The sequence below is a fragment of the Pagrus major genome, chromosome 11 (genome assembly GCF_040436345.1).
Source record: "Pagrus major chromosome 11, Pma_NU_1.0".
NCBI classification, from domain to species: Eukaryota; Metazoa; Chordata; class Actinopteri; order Spariformes; family Sparidae; genus Pagrus; species Pagrus major.
The window spans coordinates 23,744,593-23,768,848 of record NC_133225.1 but is presented as its reverse complement, the minus strand read 5'-3'; the positions used below and the strand labels follow the sequence as shown (position 1 = coordinate 23,768,848).

The 24,256-nt window shown below is 41.0% G+C and overlaps 2 protein-coding genes across 4 annotated transcripts in view; one reads left to right on the top strand and one right to left on the bottom strand.

The window, feature by feature from the left end:
* Positions 1-8,218, bottom strand: part of dennd1b (DENN/MADD domain containing 1B) — a 111,514-nt gene extending 103,296 nt beyond the window's left edge. For all 3 annotated transcript variants that reach the window (XM_073476609.1, XM_073476610.1, XM_073476611.1), the window contains exons 1-2: positions 7,941-8,218; positions 7,265-7,329 (exon numbers count right to left, since the gene is read on the bottom strand). In XM_073476609.1, coding sequence (XP_073332710.1) covers positions 7,265-7,329; positions 7,941-7,957 — 82 coding nt within the window. In that variant the 5' untranslated portion in view covers positions 7,958-8,218. The remainder of the gene's footprint in view (positions 1-7,264; positions 7,330-7,940) is intronic.
* Positions 8,219-13,978: 5,760 nt separating this feature from the next.
* On the top strand, positions 13,979-22,282 carry c11h1orf53 (chromosome 11 C1orf53 homolog). Its single transcript, XM_073476822.1, has 3 exons — positions 13,979-14,386; positions 17,798-17,899; positions 20,073-22,282. The coding sequence occupies exons 1-3, from the start codon at positions 14,111-14,113 to the stop codon at positions 20,142-20,144; spliced, it is 450 nt and encodes a 149-aa protein (XP_073332923.1). The 5' UTR covers positions 13,979-14,110; the 3' UTR covers positions 20,145-22,282.
* Positions 22,283-24,256: the final 1,974 nt, after the last annotated feature.

Genomic DNA, 24,256 nt, shown 5'->3' with positions numbered 1-24,256 from the left:
AGAGGAAATAGAGTGGGAGGGGATTTCTCAAAGTTCACTCACACTGTGGCCATTACCATACCATTGCAGGGAAGTTAAGAGACTTCCTCAATTTGTTTCAGAGGAAACAGATAGAAGACAACAAAGACTTGGGTGATAACTGATTCTGAGTAAAAGAGCCAATTTAGCAAAGTCATATGGGTGAGACAAAAGAGAAAGGCAGAGGGTTGTCAGATAAACAAAGTGTGAGACCCTGGGGTCCTCTCAGGAGTGTGAGTGGAGGAGTGTGGCCTCTCTAATGACCAATCAACACCCTCCTTGCTGCCATGGCATCTGTTAGCACTCCAATGGCCTCCCGTCTGAGTGTGAGCCCACCATGAACTCTACACGCAGCCGGAATCCAATCAAAACGGCAGAACCGACAAAGCTTGGGTCAAGGAGCAATTCTGACATTTTGCAGAATGTCAACATTCAACCTCTTCTAAAAGTTCTACTACACGGGAGTTTTGCTCTACGAATACGAAGGGTGGAAATGGGAAGGGGTGAAAAAAAAATGGAACATCACAGCGCTGCTTGAGGGGGGCTACAGCAGAGAGGAAAGCAGACTGATCACTAACTAACGAACAGTAGGCGACACCATGAGACCTCTGGGTCTCAGTGAAAATGTTCTTAGGATACAGAACAAAAGTAACTTTTCCTAGTTACACAAAGTGAAGCTATAAGGCCAAGTGAATTTTGCAATCTGGTTTTCCTTAACGTATATATGAACGAGGAGTCTAAAACCGATGCAAGTTTACATTTAAACACTACTTATAGTAGTGAGGAGCTATTGTAAGATACTGGAGCACATGATGAGTTTCTTATCTTAGACACAAAATGACACATACCCCAAGGTATACAACTGACAGGAACAAGCATGAGATGGAAGCAAGATAACAACTGTTTTCAACCATCCACTAAAGCTAGAGGGGTGTCATCTTGTGCAGATTGCACAGAATGTCATGGAAAAACATACACATTTATTAATTCAGAGCATTTAGAGCTCCAAATTCATCACTACGTCAGAACCGAGGGAGGTGCGCAGAAAGGGCATGAAAAGCAAACTACACGGACAAGACCCAGGGCCAAGTTTCAAACCCAAACACATAATCCTGTGCTGCATCAGTGCTAACCAGCTTGCCCTCACTGAGGTGTTTTTTTTTTTACTTAAACAGTAAATCGTTCCCTCTAATTGCAGCAAGAATGTTGCTGTAAAACTGATATGCTGATCTATTAAGTTTATTGCTTTGTTACTGGGAACAATCTGGCTGGAGGGAGCGGGCGAGGACAGGTAGCATCTGTCCCCACCTACTGCCTTGGCAGCGTTAGCGTCATCTGCTAGCTTTGGCAGCATCTTGGAAGCACATCAATATGGCTTTATGTAGCCAGGGCCGCTAGTAGCTAGCATGCCAGTCACGCTCTCAGGCAACACTCACTCACAGCCTGAGCATCCACAGAGGACTGAGCCAACAGAGCTAAGCGGAACTGAGCTCAGGCTGAACAGGGAGGCCAGGTCTCCGTGGACCTGCATGAGGAAAAAGGGCCAGTGTCTGTCATCTATCCACACATCCATGGTTAGAAGTGCGGGGCCAAGTCCACATATGAACACTGCCACCATTGTAGCTGTGAGCTTTATTTTCATGTTTTTCTCCCCAGCAACACTTCTGTTGTGGAATGCTGATGCTCTTGTCAAATCTCAACTACTACTGTATAATAGTCAAATCTGTGAGGTGATGGACTTTTGTGTTCTTACCTGCACCACTGATGTTATGTTGTTACTCAAGTGTTTGCCAAAAGACAGGAAAAATCAAACCTGCCCATGGGTGTAATAATTGGGACTTTGTCCAACAGGAACAAACTGAGAACACTGGCAGAGTTAATTATTCTAAAATACTTGCTTTTAGCTACACACTAACAAAAAGCACTCTCCTTGACAACAGTCAGACAAAAACTTGATCTGGATGCCTGTGAATCAGGCTTGATGTTAGGGCTAAAAGGTCATACATCAATAGCAGCAAAGCCTGTGTTATTCAGAGTAGTTGAATGGCCCTGTTGGCTCAACATCATACAACTTCTAGAGTCTTATGAGACCTTGCTAACAGCGGTGTACTTAACAGTCAAATCTGTACGATGTGAGCACTTCACAACAAAGAACAAAGCACAGATAGAAAGAGTTTATTTTTGTGAAACTGGTTTTAGATTGGACCACTGTCAGGTTTTTATTCCTGGACATGCTATGTGACGAAATGTGCTGAAATGGCAATTGCATCCTCAGATGACAATACTCAACAAACGATGCACATTTTAAGCAACTTCATTAAAGGTTCCTTGTGAAAATTTCTTACAAAACAAACAAAGTTATGTTTACGTTCAGTGCTATTCACCAAACCACATATTGTGTATCCTTGAGGTCTGGCATTTCCTTTCTCAAAAAACATTTGCAATACAGACTTTTTAAATATGGTCATTCCAGCATTGTTTACGTTCATGTTTACTAGCTGGTGGTTTTCCTCTTCCCTGCTTTTGCAACATATCTTGGTGTGCTTTTACAGTCTGTTGATCAGTGGAACAGTGCAACACCATTGGAGGGAGCTTGTATCGCGTCACCTGTGTGTGTGCATGTATAATGTCCTTAATACAGGTAAACTGCAACAAATAGTTATATAGAGCCACTTTAATCAATCATTCGGCATAATAACGATCAGTCATTATTAATTACAATTGATAAATCATTAAATCCTTATACAAGACAACATTATATGCCACTGACATGACATTGGGTTTTGTGCAGCACAACCTTGCTTTATATTTAAATAAACACAAGATAAAGATTTGAATCATTGATTGAAAAAAAAACTGTCACATCTGCTCTGGCACTTGTTATTCAAACAAACAAATTTGACAACAGTCAGTTGTTTTTCATTTCAAAATATGTGCATATCTACATGATCAGGGATGGGTTGGGTGTAAAGATACTTGCAAAATATATTAAAAAGAAGATTTAGTAAAGAAGGAGGCGGCCACAGTGAACTGGTTGGATGAAAAGCTGCAGGTGCTTACTTCAGTTTGGGTCAAGATAAGCTGACAAGACATCAAGGTAAGCAACACCTTTCACCCTGTTGTCGCACCATGTCTGCATCACTGGTTCAGATAATAGTTCTTAATAGTGTGCACGGTGCTGTTAGCCCAGCTGTGTGGAAAGTTGGCACAGCTCCAGTCATTGAAACCACCTCCATAGATGAAACCGTCCTCCAAATTTAGCTCTTTGTCAGTTGAGTCGAAATCTTCACAGTGATTAATTACATATTGATTAATTATTAACATTAGCATGAATAACTTGTGTAGGCTGAAGATAGCCTGACACATAGAGAAATATTAAATTTCTATGCCAAAATGTTAACTTTCTAATGAGTGAACAATCTAGTCGATACCAACAGTCACCATGAAATAATTTAATGCAGCCCTGTCTGCAAACATGAGGGTGTCAACTGCACACATGTTGACTGCAGTAGGTGTGAAACCCACTCAACACAGGAAGTTGAGGGATAGGTGTGCTGACCATCTATAAAGAGTTCAGCTATTTTCATCTCGCAATAGCACAGGTTTTTCTGCACTTTGAATATGACTGGTATTGACAACAGGAACTACCTTACTCTACTCTCATATCATGCTGTTTCACGTGGATCCAGTTTCAGACCTGCAGGACCAGGATGTGGTGAGGCTGGCAAAACAGCAATGCGGCATCAGCAAAACTGTGCACACACCAAGCTTTCCAGTCATTCAAAGAGGACACCCTTTCAGTCATTTTAAAGCATGCGATTGCAGAGCAAAATGGATTGCTGGTAGAAGGAGTACACAGCAACTGAAATGCAGCCAAAATCAATCTAAAATTAAACTTGTATTCCCTAAACTGTGAGGAGGAGATATGAGAAATATGAGCAAGCTGAAACCTTGCACCACTTCTCCAAATGCTCAAATGTTCGACACCATGTTGCTATGACAATTTAATTATAGTCTATCATGGTTGCACTATTGTTTGTTTGCCTCTGTGAGTTAGTGGGAAGATAATGTGTGAATGTGAAGTGGTGCTTTTTGGCCAAGTATCTAATGCTTGTCTGTAGGAGAAATGGCTCTAGTTTGTGGTGAGTGACTGTGGAGGTTTCATAGCTGACCAAAGCTGTTCTATTATGAGTCATAGCGTTAACCCTTTCAGCTCATAATAAAAGTATGCACCACAAAATAAAGACAAATGTATACACTTATAGATGACAGGTTATATTTTAGGGGTTAACGCATGTAAACATATAATATTTGCACACAATCGATCCATTCGGGCCAAGTAAAATGATAATAGTCCATTCAGCACTGGCTAAAAAGCATTTAATTTCACACAGACTTCAGCTAAAGCCGAGTCAAAGAAAATGAAATAGATCAGATTCAGAGAGAAGTGAGAAGTGAGAGGTGATTCCTCAAATGGTTATCTGAAACCACTCCTTTAAAAACAATTCGCTACAGCCATAAGCCCCTGCTGGAGGACAGCACTACACATATACATCATAACAACGTCTTCAACAGGGACATCCTTACATCCAATCGGGATTCAGCACAGGGCAGAGAGAGTACTTCAGTCAAATGACTGAGCTGAATGTGTATGTTCCACTTGACCTGAGGGGTGTGCAAACATTGCTCTGTAGCTATGCTCCAGGGAGCAGGAGTCCGGATATGAGTCTGACCCTGGATCATACGTGGGGGAAGTCAGTTATTACAGCGCAGGCCGGTGGTTTATGAGTTTGGTTTAAAATCCAATATCAGAATCACATCCAAGGACAACTTCCAGTCTACTCTGGTCAGCTCAGCAGCTGCACAAGTGAACCGTCCACATAACACCTCTTTAACGTCAAAACCAAGTGGGCAAAATAAGACAGCTGGTGTAATGTGCAGTGAAAATGTTTTTACATGATATTTGACTTATGGGCGACATTAGATATTGATGTGAAATGTAGGTTACTGTATTTCCCATATTCATAAAGGTATATGGTGTTGTTCTTCATTGGCCACAGTCATTTCCTGGGCTAGTCTGAACACTTTTTATCCTGGCCACTGCTGTTGGAATGTTTGACCACTGCAAACAGCAGAACAGTTGATGCAGCTTGCTGACCCAAGCGTGATCTTTCTAAAACAATCAGTGTGGGGTCACGGTTGCAAGAGAAATGCCCGCACTGGCTAACTCATGGTCAGGCTTAATAACAGAATAATGCAGACCGGAAAATCAGTCAAAGAAATGAAGAACGCAGAACAGTAACAAATATCTTTAAGCAGCTAACATCTCTGATAATTTTACAGTTGAACTCAGTGTTGACATCCTCTCGTTCTTGGGAGTTCACTCTGGTGCACACATAATAACACCACAGACATAATGATTGCTCTCATCGCGGAAGACTGAACTCAGTCATGCACTGCAGGTCTGTGACGCTCGCTGTCTGGCTTAAAATACTGTTCAGAAGCATTTAGTAAACATTGCCGCCAGTGTTACATGTAAACTTGGCTGTGCAGCCTTATAATTATTGTAATTACACTACAAACAATCATTTTTACAAACACATGGCAGACAAAAAAAACACAACTGGGAAACACACAGACATCTTTCTCAAGATGGATATTAAGGCCATGACTGACAATTGTTTTCATTGACAAATACCCTAACACTTAAGCTTTGTTTATCAACTGATTCTTTGTTTGGTCTATAAAATGTAAGACATTTGGGAAAAATGTCCATCAAAATCTCCCAGAGCACAAGTTGACATCTTCATGTGTCATGTTGTGCTTATTCAACAGCCAAAACCCAAAGATATTAAATCAAAAGATATGTAATTGAGCTAATTGAGCTTTTGAGATGGTGGAAACCAGTTATTATAATTTCAGACAATTTATTTTATGCAATACCAATCGATCAGTTCAGCAATGACAGATGCAACAATCATTTCAAATTTATATGCTCTATTTAGGGCGGCATCTAACGGCTATTTGCATTATCGATCAATCTGCCAATTGGTTTCCCCATGAATCAATTTATCTTTTGGTCTATAAAATGTCAGATAATAGTGACAAATACCCTTCAAACTTTCCTTGACCCCAAGTTGACGTCTTTAAATATCTTGTTTTGTCTGAACAAACATCAGTAAGCAACTAATGTTAAATCGAAAATAATGGATTCTGTGAATCTGGGACATGCTTGGCTTAGAAAATGACTGTGATGATTCAAATGTCAAATGTGTTGCTTCCCCTTCTAAATATTTGAAAGGTGTCAATACTTTGCAGTATCGAAACACCAGCACTAGTTTTTTGCACTACTGAAGTGCCCACATCGTTCTACCTCCCCCAGAAGTAAATTAAATTAGACCCTGTAGTTCTTAACAATACAGTACACAATGTGGTAGACTGATTATCAGCTCTGGCCAATTATCAGAGCCGATATTCAGCATTTTTCTGATTGCCAATTAAATAAACTAATTAAAAAACGTGCTTCTTTGGTTCTGCCGCTCACACAATGTCCGCCCACAACAATATCTGACTGTTAACACGTCACAATTAAATTTATATTTTTAACAGCCTATAAACACTGAATAATCAGAATTTGCAAAGTAACTAGTAACTACATGTATCAAATAACTGTAGAGGTGAGGAAGTATAAAGTAGCAGAAAACCGAAGTATTCAATACCTGAACATTTTATTTTAGTTCATTCCATCACTGGTTGTTCGACATTTCAACACAAAGAGTATCATTTTTACTGCAAATGAATATCGGTCCTAAATATCAGTTTTCAGTCTCCTTGATCTCTAATTGGTACCTGTATCGGCCCTGAAAAAGCCATATCGGTCGACCCTAGTACACAAGCCTTGTTATATGTATTATTTAAGATTTCTTTTTCCTTTTATGCCCTCAATGATGTGACAATGTTTCCCTGTGGTCTCTAACATGGTATCGAATGTTGATATTTTTCAAGGCTTTGTTCCGAAGGCATTATATCAATACAGGCTGACATTAATAGCACATTATTAAAGCTGCTATTTGTAAGAAAAGTTGATTTTGAGTCTCATTCCCAACTCGTCAAAAACTGACGCTTAAGAATGGCAGCTGACCCGTCCTACAATCCAAATGCTCGTTTTTGACAAGTTGGGAATGAGATTCAAAAATCAACTTTCCTTATAAACAGGACCTTTAATGGAAATAACAACATCACCTACCCTCATTTTCAGATGATGGACATGACACCTGTAGAACCAGCTCAAATGTTCTTTCTGGATTCTCCCTGAAAATGAATAAATAAATAAAACACAGTTTACTCAGGGGGAAATCAGGGGCAGGCAGCTGTTATTACACACAGTCAGGGCAACAAGTGTGCAGTCCACATTCGCACACATGACAACTGCACTGGATTCCATCACATGTGCCTTTGGTATATTTGTAATCATATAATGGAGCTGTCCTACTTTATGTGAGTCACACTGTCAATAGCCAACTGTGTCAATAACAGCAGGTTAGCTAAAGCTGACAGTGACTGAATGCAAAGAATGGGAAGTTTTCCTATCTCTGACAACATATCTGGGCAAACTTGCTCGCTGTCGTGTCCACATGTAGCCTATTTAAAGCTGTGTGCTTGGCTAGCGGAGCTGCTAATTGGTGGTCAAGCTAGCAGACAGAGCAACAGACTGACCCAAATGCTGTCGAGCCAGCTGGCCTGGCTGTTAAACCCACTGCTGGAGATGGCTCACATGACGCCAAACATTCCTTCGTATCTCACATTCAGCTGCGACTTTCACGTTACGTGGCCGCCGTGCCGCACGTTAGCCGTTAGCTCGCCGGGTTACACGTATGTACGAAGAGGCGACAGAGGTGAGACATGAAACTCGGAGGTCTTACTTTATTCTGCTGTCCATGGTTTAGCTACAGCATCGCGACAACTCCGTGCGGTCGGCGGCTGCTCTGCTCTGCTGCTCTGCTGCTCTGCTGGCTGTCTGTCCGAGAATATTTCCACCTCGTCCTCCCTCAGTCCCAGCCGTCACTTCTGTATCTGCCTTATCTGATACCGGTCGAAAGCAGCCGCGGCCACATGCTTGTCGGTGGGATAGCGTAGTAGTCTGCGCCGTCCTCCGGCTGTTAACGACGCCTGGATCCTCCGCTTCAGCACCACGGTGTTTATTTCCCACAACAAACGCCACTCCAGGAAGTGCTGTCAAAGATTTGGTGACGTCAGCGCGTCAGATGAGCACCTTGCTGCTTCCCTCTGCCTGCGAGCATCTCTCCCTCCACTTTAAAGATGAGCAACACACAGCAGACCTGAGCCGTGTGATTCATGCTCCTGATGAAAAACCTGTTTCCCTCCGAGACTGTATTATTAGTTCAATAACTGTGGCAGCGGTAGCCTTCAGCAGTGGCTCCCAAAGTGGTGTCCTGGAACCATCAGGGGTCAGTGTGAGGGCTTTCCAAAATGAAGAAGTAGTATAAACCAGTATTAATAGATGTTTTTTTTTGTCTGCTCCAGGGCTGAACACATTACAACATGACACATCATCACCTTTTAAAGTAGTTATGTTCCGCATGATGGTAAACAGTTGGATGTTTATACATCCAGAAGCCACCGAGCAACATTAAGATTCATTTGGAGTCAAATGTAGCTCAATATTCGCTCTCTTTTTATCTTCACCTAACAGTGAGGGAAATATCTGCATCTTTAGCGCCTGTTTTGTTTTGTTTTATGTCAGAAAAATGCTGAATATTAAATCTGATGCTGTGCTTTTGATACTGAAGTACATTTAATATTGGATACTTTAAAGGGCCACTTTGTAGTTTTGGAGAAGAAATTCGACTCAAAATTGTGATATTTACAATATTAATGAGGTAATAATACAAACTCAGAAATATTAATTATTTTCCATAACTGAATAAACAAGCTGTTCTCAGAGGAAAATAAGGTCCCCAGAACACTGTTTGAAGCTAGAAAAGTGGCAGGGTCCGCCAAAAATAAACATATAAACAAAGTAAAACAGTATGAAACTGTTGTCCTTTAAGGTCAGTTTGTTTATTCAGCTTATTCAGTCATGAAAACAAAGAGAGTTTGTTTATTTAGTTTGTTTAGGCATTGAAAAAATCAGTCAATGAAGATCTTTCTCTTCTGATTAAAATTTCTTTCCCAAAACTACATAGTGCCCCTTTAACTCAACTTAAGTACTTTAACTCAAGTATTATTTGTAGGGTAGATGGATGACTATCACTTTTACCGAGGTAATATCTTATCACGATATCTTTAATTTTACCCATGTAGCCAATTACTTTGAGTTCTTTTTACAACACTGCCAAACAACAAATTAATTTCTGTCCACAACAGGTTAAGATGGCCATGACCTCAATGTGGGTCACTTGCATTAAAACCGAGCAGAGAACTATTGAAGACAGGCCTTTAGCTATCTAAGGTGGAACAGAAGTGCTTACTAGTAGCCCTCACTGATTACCACCACTGAAGTGCCTTTGAGCAAGGCCCCAATTGCTTCAGTGCAGCCAACAGATCAGACTGACTGGCATAATTATAGTGTGTCATGTGTAAATGCTACTTACGCTAACCACCTTAGACGACAGTGGTACATTAAATAAATGCTGAAATTGCAATACATAACTCAGTTACATAAGCTTTTAGATGATGAGAAACTCACCGTGGCACACACTCACACACACACACACACACACACACACACACACACACACACACACACCATGTATAGAATGGGCTGTATGTGACTAGAATCTGCTTCAGGACTCGACATGAAACACATTGCTCATGAATCAGCTGAGTCACCAACCTCTTAAAGGGGGAATCCACCCTAAAATACAATTATTTCTACATTTTTGGGAATTTGCATGAGACGGGTCCTTGTTTCAGCTGTGAATCTTGATTAAGTTCAAAGTTATTTCAGAGTAGGGCTGTCACGATAACAGATTTGTACTACAAGATTATGTACGATTACGGCCGATGTACGATTTTATCACAGTATCTCTCCCGAAATTTTTGGGAAAAAATCCTAGCAATCAAATCTATCTTTAATTTTGTTTACTGTGTGTTTTGTCTCTTATTTGGGCAAACAAATTACCCTCAAACAAGTGTAGGGAGGTGGAGAGAGTCTGTAACCATAACTATTAAAAAAAAAAATAATCATAAAATTTGCTCAATTAGCAGTGAAAAGGCAACCAGATGAATTTATATACAAAAGATGCATAAGGCCGAACATCTTCACTAGATTCTATCAGATGATATTGTCATTTCTTTCATGTTTATTATTAACTCAACATCAATATTACATTTTTAAATATCATGGTTATCGTGAATACCATGATATAATATCTGAACCAGAGATTACATGAGACCATTGAGTCAGTAACAAATGTATTGTCGGTGTACCAACTCCCTTAAGTGACACCTGATGACATAATCAATTAGCAACACGATGCTCTTTATTTCTATTTTAAGGGAAACATTTTTCTTTTTATAGATGTTAACTCTACAGTCCAAAGTCACATATATTCAGTGCGATTTAAATTCTGTTTTAGGGTGGACTTTCCTTTTATTGTTTGCATGTTTAAGCAATATTTGTCCCATGGTAAATTGAAACCAATGACTTAGATGTACTTCTCTCTTCTCTCCAGAGAGTCTGTCTGGATCACAGCCAGATTTCTTCAGGCTGACTGGAAGGTAATTAAGTGGCAGCAGACTGGGGCATGCTGTTTCAGGCATCCGTATGAAATGATAATGGCAGGGCTGCTGCCTTAACATGAAAAAAAAGAGGAAAAAAAAGCAGTATGACACACAAAGAGACACATACATAAAGCTCTCATGAGTCTTGGGCATTGGGAACCAGGGAGGTTTCACATTTCAGAGAACTGTAAACAGTAAACAGTCCCAGATTATATTCATTTAAGGGAAGCTAACACGGAAAAAAGAAACAATACAATGTCTCATTGTCCTTCTGAGGCCCTGACAATACATTTTGAGGGTGGCTTCAAACATTTGACTTAGCTGAGGTGCACATGATTTATCTTGTTGAATAGAAACGTCACTCACAAGTAAATGTACAAGAGCTCCCTGTGTTTTTTTCAGTTTGTGAATATGCGGCAGGCGGTTGAGTTATTACAAACGCTGCTTCTGGGACTACTGCAATGTAAATCAAAATCATCATCATTTTTTTTCTTTTAAATCTTTGTACATAATGTCTCTCATTCTAAGTGTGCATATATTTTTACCAGTGATGTGTAATTTGTCTGTGGGTAAATTGACCCCCCAATGTCAGTCAAAAGACACTTGTCAGGTTTCATTATCCAGAATTCTGTAGTAGACACATCGTCAGAGGTGGCTCACAGCAATGGATAACCTTGAGAGGACTCATTAATGTCCACTCATCAACCTTTCAGTGCTTTGTCCAAGTCGCTATATTACTTGAATATTATGGAAAGTGTCTTTGCAGTCAAGGAGAGCCTTTAGTATATGGCATAGGTATCAATAGAGGGAGAGTGTAGAGAGAAGTGTATTCAAGCAAAATGTATATTTATTTAAGTATCGTAAAATGGCATTCATCATATTGCATACATAGTTGATTTTTGGGGCTGAAAATGTCCAACATTAATATATTGACTGATACACTTTTTTGCAATGATCCCTCAAACATGTCTAGCAAACACTGTAACAGAGGAAGGACATAATACACTTTAACAACAAACTTTTCTTTTCTAAAAACAGTGAACTTCATAGGTAATTTAATAATTATGAATTACTACAAGCATATTTTCATGCATTATAATCTCTATAAACAAAAAGTTTTATCGGACAACATATATGCTGATACCGATTTACAAGGGCGGATATTACATTTCACTGTTTGGGGGGAATAAAAACAACAGTTTCTCAAGAGAAGTTCCTGAAGGGGACACCAAAGGTGCCATCAAAACTACTGTTGCATTTAATGTATATGGAGAAAATGCGGATGGCTACTATTGAATCATACCAGATAACTGAAAGGCAAATAACTTCCAACACACTCCCACAGACTGCTCCACAGTCGTATGCTCGTATGTAACACTAATGCCTCTGTGAAGTATATAAAGGTGGGACCAAATCTTTAAAATCTTTAAAACACATTGTTTTTCATCTATAATCAACACAAGTGCTTTCAATGCATATGATTACAATGATATCAGCTATAGAGGGGGACAACTGTCTGTTTTTCCCAGGAAGATATTTTCACATATGCCAATATGCCACTATTGGTCGATAGTATCGGCCAACCATTATATCAGTCGTGCTCTAATACTTACTGTAAACAAATCACTTTTTTTTCCCTTTTTGCTACGTATCCTTCATTAGTGTAGTGTAGTGTAGATATCAGTTAATCCTTATATCACCAGGGTTAAATCTGATTTGATAAAATCAGACTGTTATTCAGTATATATATTTAAATATATCACAGCATGATAAATCTACACTATCTGCATGTAAGATGTGTATTTCTCAATTTGGACGAACTGTCCCTTTAATTAGTAACAAACTGATGCAGCGTTTCTTTTCAGAGGAAAGTACAGTAATGCATCCTTGAATGCTCAAGAGAATGGATTTTTCTCTCTGTTTTTTAGTTGTTTGATTTTTGCTGATCAATAGGTCAAGTATTTGTCACTTTAGCATATTATTACGTTTTATTTACATAGCACCTTTCATACACAGACGTCACAAATTGCTCCACAAACTTAAGCAAAATAAGTTTCAAGTTTATTTCATTTATATAGCACTTATATAGCACAGGTTTTGCACCAAAGAGCTTCACAAAGACAGACATATGTATAGACGCATAAAAACATATATGTGTATAGTAAGGCAACAAAAACCAAGCAGGTTTAACCAGGCAAGCATAAAAACATGAAGGTGCATGACGAATGTTAAAGAAATACAGCAAAATAAAAACAAAACACTGTCAATTATAATTCAAAACCAAATGAATCTGATGAAGAAGATATAATAAATGCAGTGATAATGACTCTGAGATGATTATTTCCTGTGGATTTGTGATTTTTTGTTGTTGCCATGTATCCTTCATTAAGTGTAGATATTAGTCAAGAGTAGATATCCTCATTGCACCAGGTTTAAATCAGATTTGATAAAATAAGGTCATTACTTGGTATATATATTTGTATATATCACATCGTGAGAAAACCAATAATGTCTGCATGTAAGATGTGTATTTCTCAATCTGGTGAACTGTTACTTTAATTAGTATGAAACTGGTGCAGGATTCCTTTTAGAGGAAAGCATTGCATGCTTTATGCAAATATGGAAATGAAAATGTTAGATTTTCTCTGATCAGTATCTAGTGGTCAAGTATTTCTTACGTAATACGTTTTTGTTACACAGCACCTTTCAAACACAGAAGTTGCTCCACAAAAGAAATGAAGACGGAAGGCAAAATGAGTTTCAACTTGATTTTATTTATGTAACACTTGAAAAGTTAACAGGTTTGGCACCGAAGTGCTTCACAAGGACAGACACGTTATTATACAGGCATAAAGACATTTACACAACAATGTGAACTATAATTCAAGATCAAATGAATCTGATAAATTAGATGTGGATTTGTGATTTGTATTTTTTATTTTTATTTTTTGCCATGTATCCTTCAGCAAAGTGTACATGTCAGTAAAGTGTAGATATCAGTCAAGAGCAGATGTCCTCATACCTCCAGGGACTCCTGGTGGCTGCAGTGTAACAGCAGGGGCGCTGTGTGCGCCAGTGGGCCAGTGTGACGAGGTGGTCACATGGCACCAGTGTGTCTGGCGAAGGAGGAAGTGCAACACATATCTGTGCAGGCAAAAAGTAAACATGTACCATAGACGATCTTTGATAAGAACTAATGATAGTAGTGATGATAATCACCCGTCACTGTTTAATTAAGAGATGGTTTGATTTATCTGTGCACACAGTAGCCAGGAAGGAAGAAACGATATCCAAGTAGTTCAACTTCCCCCCGTTTCTCACCCAGACACAGAAGTTTCACAGGAGCATGTTTCACCAGAGTTACCCGGGTAAAGCATTTGTCAGCAGATTGATTCTCCTGCATGTACAGTTTAATAAACGACTTGTAACAATGTCGATACCGAAGCTCTCGGAAGAAAAGTGGACAGCGAGCGGAGGCAGCTCGCAGATCAATGCAGACAGGAGTGACGTGGTGACGAGCGGCGGCGGCGGCGGCAGCGCGGCGGGAGGAGACGAGCAGGCTGCGGGAGAGTTCACAGAGGAGGAGCTCAGCATCCACACAGCGCACACAGAGGCGTGTGAGGTGAGAGCGATCACTGCAGAGACTTGAAATCCAATCATGCCGTGTTGTTCGGTTTGATTACCGCAATTACGCATGATTAATTAGAGCCAGGCGTTCCAGCATGTTGATGGGCTGGTCGTTATGTTGAGGTGAATTACATAAGTGCAGTGGAGGGGGAGCACTTCACAGCCTCACATTAAAAGTGTGTATATGCACAACAACAGCAAAAATCATTCAGTGTATTACTGAAGTGGAAGTATCAGTCAAATGTATGTAAGTTAACTACTTTTACACATGCTAATTATTATATATTCAAGATTTAATGTAATGCTGAGTTAATTATTTAGGCTGGTTAACATGTGAACAGCATTTTAATGGTCCTGCTAATCTCACTGTTAGGCGACACGCTCATATCTTTGTATGTAACATCTGCAAATATTTAATATTCATAACATGAGATTTCTCTCTGGAATTAAATGTACTAGAAGCTGAGTATAAATTAAATTGTAACTTTATAAGTAATTGAGTGAATGCACTTAGTTTTAAACTGTTTATATTAATGAGCACAGTTAAAGGTGCAATATGTAAGAACGGGGGGGCCCACAAAGCGCGTGCACTAGATACTTATGGTGACCGAGCGAGCTACCTTCCTGGTTAGCGCCCGGCTAACTTGAATGGGGATAAAATCATTTAATCGTGTGGCTCTTCTAGACTTTCCAAATGTTATTGGACCGAATGGCTCAAATTACGATGCGGGGGTTGTGACGCTCATAAAAATTAACTGTCGTATTACAGACGCTTCTTTCACAGTGTTAGCTTATGGGGAAAAGTCATTTTGGGCTGCAGTGCACGTGATGAGGTAATTACACAGTTTGGCCACTGCGAAAACTGGCTTCAGAGCCTGGCGCTCCTCCTGGGGGCTTGGTCCATAGTGGTCCGGACAGGGAGCTCGGAGCGCCGGGGGAAGTGACGGTGTTTACACCTTTAGCACAGGAGCTTTGGACCAAGACAGACCCGGGCTTCAGAATTAATCTTTGCAACACCGTACATAGACGTCAATATGTCAAAACTTTTATTTCTTTGTATTCTGTTGATTATTTTAGTTAGTTTAAACTAAGATTGTGACATATTGCACCTTTAAACTATATGAACACAATAATACAGATGCATTCTGCCATTAGTGATTAAAATTACAAAAAAGTACAGAACAATTGTGCTACAATGGAAAACTGTTTTACCAAATCAAATTCACTGTGTGTGAGGTCAGTTGGAAAGATTTTTAGCCCTAATACAATATTTAATATTTTCTTTACCACATTTACCAATGTGATGTATTTTTATATATTATATATTAATGTAATGGCTGCAATTAGTAATTTATTTTCATTATCAATTAATCTGCCTTTAATCTTCACAATTAATTGTTTGGTCTATAAAATGCCAAACAATTGTGGAAAATGTTCATTGCAATTTCTCAGAACCAAAAGTGACGTCTTCACATTGCTTCTTTCGTCCAAAAAACCCAAACACTCTTCATTTACTGTCATAAATGACAAAGAAAAGAAGCAAATCTTTACTTTAACTGAGCAGGAACCTGCAAGTGTCGCACATTTTTGCTTGAAAAATGACAATGAACAATGAATCGATTATCAAAATAGTCAACTGATCGACTAATCGACCAATCGTGCAGCTCTTTTATATACTATTAATGTGTGATTTTTGAGGATCTTAGTAGAAATCAGGATCATCATGACTGAGGTAATAAAGTGTTTTTTAAAGGGCCTCTATGTAACACTTTGCTGCAATTTTCATGTATTAATCACTTTTTTATTGGCCACATGTGAGCGGATTGTAACATGACGTGAAAAATTAGGTCTTCTCCGTCTCTCTCGCTTGCCGATACCAGCCTGTGGACGATTTGTTTAATGCTGCTGGACTGTGGTTTTCTTTGTGAAGGACTCGGGTTGGATTTTCTGCAACATTCCAAAGGATGTTCATTTATGCCCGTTCTCGAGTGCCTCGTCTCAGTGCCTCTCTCTGCTCCGCTAACGGAGAGCAACAGTAGCTAACGTTAGTTTAGAAACATTAAACTAACGCCCGGCTTCCAGCACATCACAGAAGTTCCACAGAGCCTCTTTAAAGACCACCATATTTACATTTACATATCTAGCGACGGAAAACACTCCCGGTGTCAATGTCGATTCCACAATAAGCCAATTATCATCAGTACAGATAATACCGGACCAGTAAGACCATTGTTTATTGAAGCTAATGTCAGTCAGAGTATCATCGTAGCAGCTGTGGTGCATCTCCAGAGCCTGCCTGTCCCTAGGGCAAGGGTCCCTGTGGGTCCTTTGCAGACTGAAATTTTACTGTAACTTTAATTACTAACAGTCAGTATCAGAGAGACTGTGGGTAGATGAGGCATATGTGTTGCAAAAAAAGCTGTCAAATGGTAGCCTGAAGATATTTTAGGAAGATTTTTGAAACAGTTTTCTTCTAATTTTACTCAGAGACATACAGTGCTTTATCTACAGACCATGTCAAATAAGTAGTGGTGACAGTTGCCGTTGTCAGATCCATCACATTCACCAAATCTTACTTGCTCTTCCATCAAACAGAGCCGGTGAGCTCTGTGTGCTGATGACAGTAGTGACTAGGAGTCGGGCGCGTGCCTTTAGGCGTATCTGTTGTAAATATTGTGCTTCTGAGTGTGGATGAAATTGAGGCAAGTTGGCCGCGACCTGAGGAGAGCGGTAGGGCCTGGGTGGGAAAAGCACAATACAGAGGGGGCCCAGCTATGCCAGCTTCACTATGTGCCCCTGCAATGCCATGTGAAATGACAGGCCGTGTCACCGAAAGGCCCGGGGCCTTTTTCCCTTTGTGGCCTGTCAAAGCTCACCAACTAGTGGGCTCTCATTTTGAAACAGACTGAGAGATGACATTTTCTAACTTCCTCGGGGATGGCACGGGAGTTCAGTGTTTTTCTCGTGCAGAAGGTGTTTGTGTGAACGATGAACAACGAGTCAAAATAAAAGAAAAAAACGATTGTGTCTAAAATATGTTTTTTAAGCGTCTTACAAATACACAGTGAAAACTAAAACTTATCACAGCGCTACCAGTTGATTAATCAATGCAGATTCTAACCTACTAAATTGCACAGAAAAGGACAGCACTAATTAATTAGTAACATCATAAGAGGTAGACCGTCTTACATCTGTTTCTATGCTTAGAGGTCATCCATTTCCTCTTCTCCTTGACCCAAAGCAATCTGTCTCTATGTATACGTTCATATTCAGTATTATGCTCGCGTGTATCTGTCTGCTTGGGTGTGTATATGCACTGTATATGGTTATGTATGCGGGGGTCACACACCAGCATACGTGTTTGTATGTCATGCTAATTAAATAATAATATCTTCATTATGTTCAGGCAAAGAAGCAGATGTATGTCGACCCTTCCAGTGGGTACAAGGTGTTCACAGAGTATGCCCACCTTCAGAGAGGGAAATGCTGTGGCAGTGCATGCAGACATGTAAGCTCTTTGTTTTTCTGTTGTGCCAGGCTGTGTTTTTTTTCCAGTTAACTCTATTTTGTTGTCGTGCATGTTTTTGTTTTTCATCCGACCTTGTCTGTTGAGTTTTTTCCTGTCCCGTCCTCTCCAGTTCTTTTCTGTTCTGCGTCCTGCTTCAGAATGATAATTAATACTTAAGACAGTATTAACAGAGGGCTTGGACAAATGTTCTTGTCCTCTGTTAGGCGCTTCTTGCCTGAAACAACACATTAAAACAAGATTATGTGCCCAGCAGTTACGAACATCTCCACATCAGCTGTCCATGGTGCTGAAAAGGGGATGGTAAATTAATTTAATTAAGTAATAGGGCTAATTTCACTGTATGCTTTTAGCTTAAACAAATGAAATGACAATGTGCCTTATTGTTCAGTAATACTTAGCTTTTGCCTTGGTGCATCCTCTATGATGCATATTATTGGGTGGATGTAAGAAGCTAAACTCACGTTGGTTGATTCACCTGCTGCTGATGGCAGATGTTGCCCATAACACAAATTATGAAAAAGCTTCAAAGTTTGAGGTGATGATTCGTAAGTTCCTGTTCCGTAAGAGACTGAATTACACCTGTTCATGCAGGTGTAAAATTACACCATGTATTAACACCATGTTAACAAAATTGGCAGTTTTATAACACCTTCTCTCACAAAGCAACACAACTAGAACAAAGAGAAAACAGCAATCTGGAAGCTGAAAAATCAACAAAAGTTTTTTTTTTTTTTATGGCCAATGTAGTAGCTTGTTTACTCAAAGGTCACACAAACAAGTAAGGGTTCAATTAAAATACAGGATCAGATTGATAATAAAGTTCAGTGGAAGATCTGTTCAACCCCAATTCCCAAAACGCCACATAAAACTTTATGAAAACTAAATGTCATCATTAATTGAAAAAACAGTCTAAAGACCAGGTTTTTAATGTTTTGCATCATCGATTTAAATGTTTTTTTGCAAATACAGTTTATGCTGAACTGCACCAAAACCACCTGTTTGGATCATTCCACAGGTAAACAGGTTTATTGGTAACAGGTGATAGCATGATGGGTATGAAAGGGGCATCCTCGAATGGCTCGGTTGTTCACAAGCGAGGATGGGGCGAGGTTCACCACTTTGTGAAACACGTGACTGTAGAAAGGACGCTACTACATGGGCTCAGGAACACTTTGTCAAACTGTTGTTTATTAACACAGTTTGTTTTCAGGTGATTGCATTCTGTTTTTATTTGTTTTACACAGCCTAGACTTTTGGTTTCCTTTTGTAGCTATTACCAATTTGACCTATTAAGGGCTCAGATATGGATCTGTTATTAGTATGAGGGTTTGGTGGGCTTGATTTATAAGCGTCGCTTATGTTGACATAAACACCATGTATAGTCACAGATAGAATTACTTGTTTTAATATTACATTATATTAGACTGATTTAAAGATCAATGGAGAAGAAAGCTAATCTAGTTTACGGTTAATCCTACAGGTGCTCAGACTTTGCTTCTGACCTTTTTGAAGTTGAATCGATCTTTAGTTTTTTACATCTTCAGGGATAAGTTCACTCAAAAATATAAATGCAGTCCTTATCTACCTCCCCTTAAGCCAAAGGAAAGTCAGGTGAAGTGAAGCAAACAGTGTTGGAGCAAGCCCCCATCTAGTTCACATATTTAGGAAAATGCTGCGCAGTGTTTTGCTGTGAAGCGGCAAAAACTTTTTTTGTGGACCACAAAGCCTCACCAGACTTTCCATCAGCACGGGGGTGAGTAGATAATGACTGGATTTTCATTTTTGGGTGAACTCATCCTCAAAGTTGCAGCCACTTTTGTAAACACTGTAAACGAGGGTAGATATAGATGCAGAATGGGTTCCAGGATCAGATTAGACTTCAGATACTTTGGGAAACACTTCACTTTTGTTGTGTCCTGGCGACACAGCGTCCACTTCCTATCCTACAGTATGCCATCCAGATTGTGTCATCTTCCGTCCCGCCGTGCCTGATCCCGTCCCAGTCTGTCCTCTCCTGTGTCCTTTTTAAGCTCCGCTCCTCTGGCGCGCGTTGCCCTGTACACATGTCCACGTCTTGTTCTCTGTGTGACTGAAGTTCTGCTCCACATGCAGCCGTTTAGCACCATTTAATTATTTCATTTTTTTCCTCCAGTGTCCATATGGCCAAGTCAACGTGAAGGACCCTGCGATGAAGAAGAGATTTAATTCTCTGTTTTATGTTTAAGCCTGACATGACGAAGGTAAAATGCCTGTGAAGAATGGAACCCAGCGTCAGGCTTTGCTTATCTTCTGCCTGTCGTTATTTGGACCACTTGAGAGTCATTTTTTAGCAGTGTACGAAATGATGAAATATGGGTAGTGTCTGTGCAATACCTTCCTGCAATGAATCACAACTATTCTCAGGATTGTTTTCATTCTCATAAGACAGCCAAGTAGGAGAAAAGGATTTGTTCACTAGAACCTCATGTAAAATAGTCTTTCATCACATTTTGGTTTTGCTGTGTTTTCCTGACATGTTTTTTTTCCCCTCCGATGTCCAATGAACTGCCTTGAGCTTCATTTTTTCGCTGCTCTTTAGGAGTATTTAATATTTTGTGGTATTCCGCTCCTCTGATGCATTTACAAGGGTTGTGGGAGTATGGAGATGAAAACTGAGAGAGCATTTTAGATCTTCGCCCTGAAGATAAAGGGCATATAAGCGAAAGTAACCGCAGATAGTGAGATGGAGTCTTGTGCTCTTTTGCTTTGCATCTCTTGTTATTTTCCCTCCCAAATGTACGGCTGCATGAATATTAGCATCATTTACACTCCGCAAGTGCTCGACTGAACTGTCTACCTTTGACTGAAACGCTGTGTTGTTAAAAATAGGCAGGGGCCAAGGGTCAGCCCTTACACTTGGCTGCTCTGCTTTTACACCACTTGATGGAATCAGGCTGTTAACAAACATGCCATGGACATCAACAGCACTCCTCCCCACCGGACTCGCAGCTCAGCCTCCTGGCAACACTTGGCTACGGCGAAGCTCCCCGCGGCTGCTCTCCTGAGCTGCAGCCTAATGAACTCCTGGGCCCTCTCATCCCAGCACTGCAATAGATCAGCTCAGGCTTAGACGCACACATGCATAGGCAGGCTTACTCCGTCAGAACGCCCTGTGGCTCCTAATAGGCCAATATAGAATAAAGGTTGCACTAAACACCGCTCTGTAGCCCACAGTAATAGTACAAGGTAAGGTCAAGTGCTCATGCAGCACTACCTGTGCGTGCAAGAGATGTTGAGGAAAGATGTGGCACTTGATTTGTGATTTGTGAGTGCATGTGGGTAGGCAGCGCGATGCCTCCGGGCGCTGGCTGTGAACCTGCCACACACACTCTCCTGTCTCCGCCTGATTGGGCAAACAGCGTCGGGATGAGAGGATGTGTCTGCCGCGGAATCCTGCTGCAGCCGCCTACTGGCGCGGCCACAATTTCTCCTCGGCAGGTGGGTCCCAAAGGCAAGTGCTTAGTGATCGGAGCAAAGCCCTGTGAGCGGCTACAAGGAGATTCATGATCCCAACAGTGCTGGGGAGGACAGGTTCTCGGGGACGCGTCGTCAGGCGGGATGAGAGGCGAATTTATTTGGTGTTATTCTAAACCGAGGCAGCGGAGCGTGCGGCAGCAACATTTCTGCAGCGGGACGGTGAAGGTGTCACACTCATCAAGTACCTGGGCCCGCTTGCCTGCCGCGGCTCTGCGGGTTTTGCCTAGGGACTTGTCTGTCACATTAAAGTAGATGCATTGCCATTCAGGGCCTCGGCGGTCCCGCAGCCTGACCATGAAATAGGCCAACTTTCATGTCTGCCTCATCCCTCCACGTCTTCCCAATCCAGTGATGGCACAGTTTGATTTTTTTTTTTTTTTTTCTTATCATGTTCTTGTCGAGCAGTTGGTGACTGAGACACAAACAGCAAGCAAATCTCTTCGACAGATTTATGGAGAAATTTACTAGAAAATCGAACCACAGACATCCAGTTGATCATCATGTTAAAGGTGCATTCTGTAGAAATTTTAATCAGGAGAGAAAGATCTTCATTGACTGTTTTTTTTAATGCTGAAATAAACAAACTGTCTTTGTTTTCATGACTGAATAAAGAAACTGACCTTAAAGGGGCTGTTTGTAAGACATGTTGATTTTTGAGTCTCATTCACAATTTTTGGAAAGCTTTTGGATGATGGGTCAGCAGCCATCCCAGAGCGTCATCATTTGATGAGTTGGGAATGAGACTCAAAAATACATTTTTCTTGCAAACAACACAATTTTATACTGTTTAATCTTGTTTATATGTGGCGGACCCTGCCACCTTTGTAGCTCTAAACCTTATTTCCCTCTGACAACAGCTTGTTTATTCAAAAATGGAAAAAATAAATATTCCTGAGTTTGTATTATTACCTCATTAATATTGCAAATATTACAATTCTGAGTTTGAATTTCTTCTCCAAAACTACATAGAGCCCCTTTAATATACGTAAAGAAACAGTCTTAGTACATTTTCTTCTCTTGTGCCCTTGAGTATGACATCACTTTTTACACAGTGAGAGCATTTAACAAAAAGTCTGATCAGACCAGTTTTGTTCCCTGATTCTTGTCTTGCAGATAAATTGTTTGTGATACCCAGTCTTTGATTAATTTATCAAATTTGATTTTATCTGACAAGCTTATAACCTCACCCGGAAAATGCCTCAGTCAACCTCACTCACTCATGAATTCATTTTGTTGAATTTGCCTGTATTATGCAACACCAGCAGAATGATGAAAAATGAAGAAATTTAAAGTTTTATTTCTCAATATAAGCAGATATGTAAGCACACACACACACACACGCACACACACACACATGGTCATATCCCCTCAGTGCAGATGTGCTCCCAAGTTAGAACAGCCGAGCAGACATGTGAGGTGTTTATTTCAGGCGTTTTGGACTGAACATCTCTGACCTTCAGCTGGAGCATATGCTGTGCTGGAGCAGAGTGGCAGCTCTATACCGTGTGCCTTTCTGCAGGACGGTGGCACTAGCCGCAGAGAAAGAGAGAGCTGTCCAGTTTGGATCTGTGACCAGACAGGCTCTAGTCACAACCAGTTGACAGGCCAAGCAGCCCCTCCTCCCTCAACCCCCCTTCCCTCCCCTCCCCTCCATCTCAAACAAGCGCAGCAGCCCTGCGGCCAGTGGACCCAACCACAGTCAGTTACAGTGTCTCCATCACTGTTGGCCAGACCAGCCAGGAACTGACATAGGCTTGGCGGGGAAAAAAAACAACTTGAGTGTCAGCCGTATGATGGCTGAAAGGAACATCAGTCTCAGCAATTGGCCGGGCACTGCTTTGTGCGTGCGTGCACGTGCCGAGACGTGCACGCCCGTCTTGATATTCAAGCAGCATTTGAGCAGCCCCTACATCAACGTCTGGTCGCTCTACACAGACAATGTCAGCTCGCCTCGGGGCAGCAGCCTCCACAGTGGTCATATGGACAACCCGATCCCTGTGGTAGAATTAGTGATAAAAAACACACATGGCCACTGAGTGACAGTCAGGGCACCAGATTCCTTTGGACAGACAGGGCTGCAAATAGCACAGTGGAGCAGTTTCTCCCTCAGACCGCAACTGGTGGTCAGGCTCATGCCAGGGCAAGTCGTAGCGGCCAGATGAGCCCAGATAAAAGGAGAGTCAGGGGCAGTCACAGGCACCTAAGTGCCCGAGGAGCACTTTGGCCTGTTTATTTCCCTCCTGGTTTTGACTCTTTGCAGTCATACACTTAAAAGACAAGTGATGTAATTGCCTTTTTTTTTTTTTGAAGCTGTTTCACTATCTAACCTCTTCTTTATTGTGTTCTCTCCTGTCTTCAATGAAAGGCTTAAGTAGGAAGAAAGAGAGTGTTTGACAATATTAATCCAAGCGTCACCTAAACTACCGTGTCTCCTCAAAAAAAAAAGCCGCCTTGCCCCGTAAGGTTATATAGCGATAAAGAACATCCATCTATTATGTTTCCATGTCCTTTCTAGTGTGGCCAGATATGGACTAATATGCGCACCATTCCCCAGGAGGATACTCTGTCCCCAGAGGAGATGGAGGGGGGTGGTGGGTGGAGGTGGCGTTGTGCTGTTGGAGCCGTTCTGGAGGCAGGGAGGGGAGGCAGGCAGCAGTTGGTGTGCAGAGAGCAGAGGCTCAGGCTGGCTAGTTAAGAGCTTCTCTCTCCTATCCTCCATCTGCCAGGGACCGGGGTTGTGATTTGAGCTCCAGCAGAGCAGAGCAGGGAGGAGATCGAAGGAGGGGTGGAGGGGGTGGGGGGGGGTTGGTGGGTGTGGGG

Excerpts from the sequence above, each read along its gene's own strand:
- c11h1orf53 (XM_073476822.1), top strand. The coding sequence starts at position 14,111 with ATGTTTCACCAGAGTTACCCGGGTAAAGCATTTGTCAGCAGATTGATT. Across the intron at positions 14,387-17,797 it reads CGCACACAGAGGCGTGTGAG|GCAAAGAAGCAGATGTATGT; the intron begins GTGAGAGCGATC and ends CATTATGTTCAG. Across the intron at positions 17,900-20,072 it reads GTGGCAGTGCATGCAGACAT|TGTCCATATGGCCAAGTCAA; the intron begins GTAAGCTCTTTG and ends TTTTTCCTCCAG.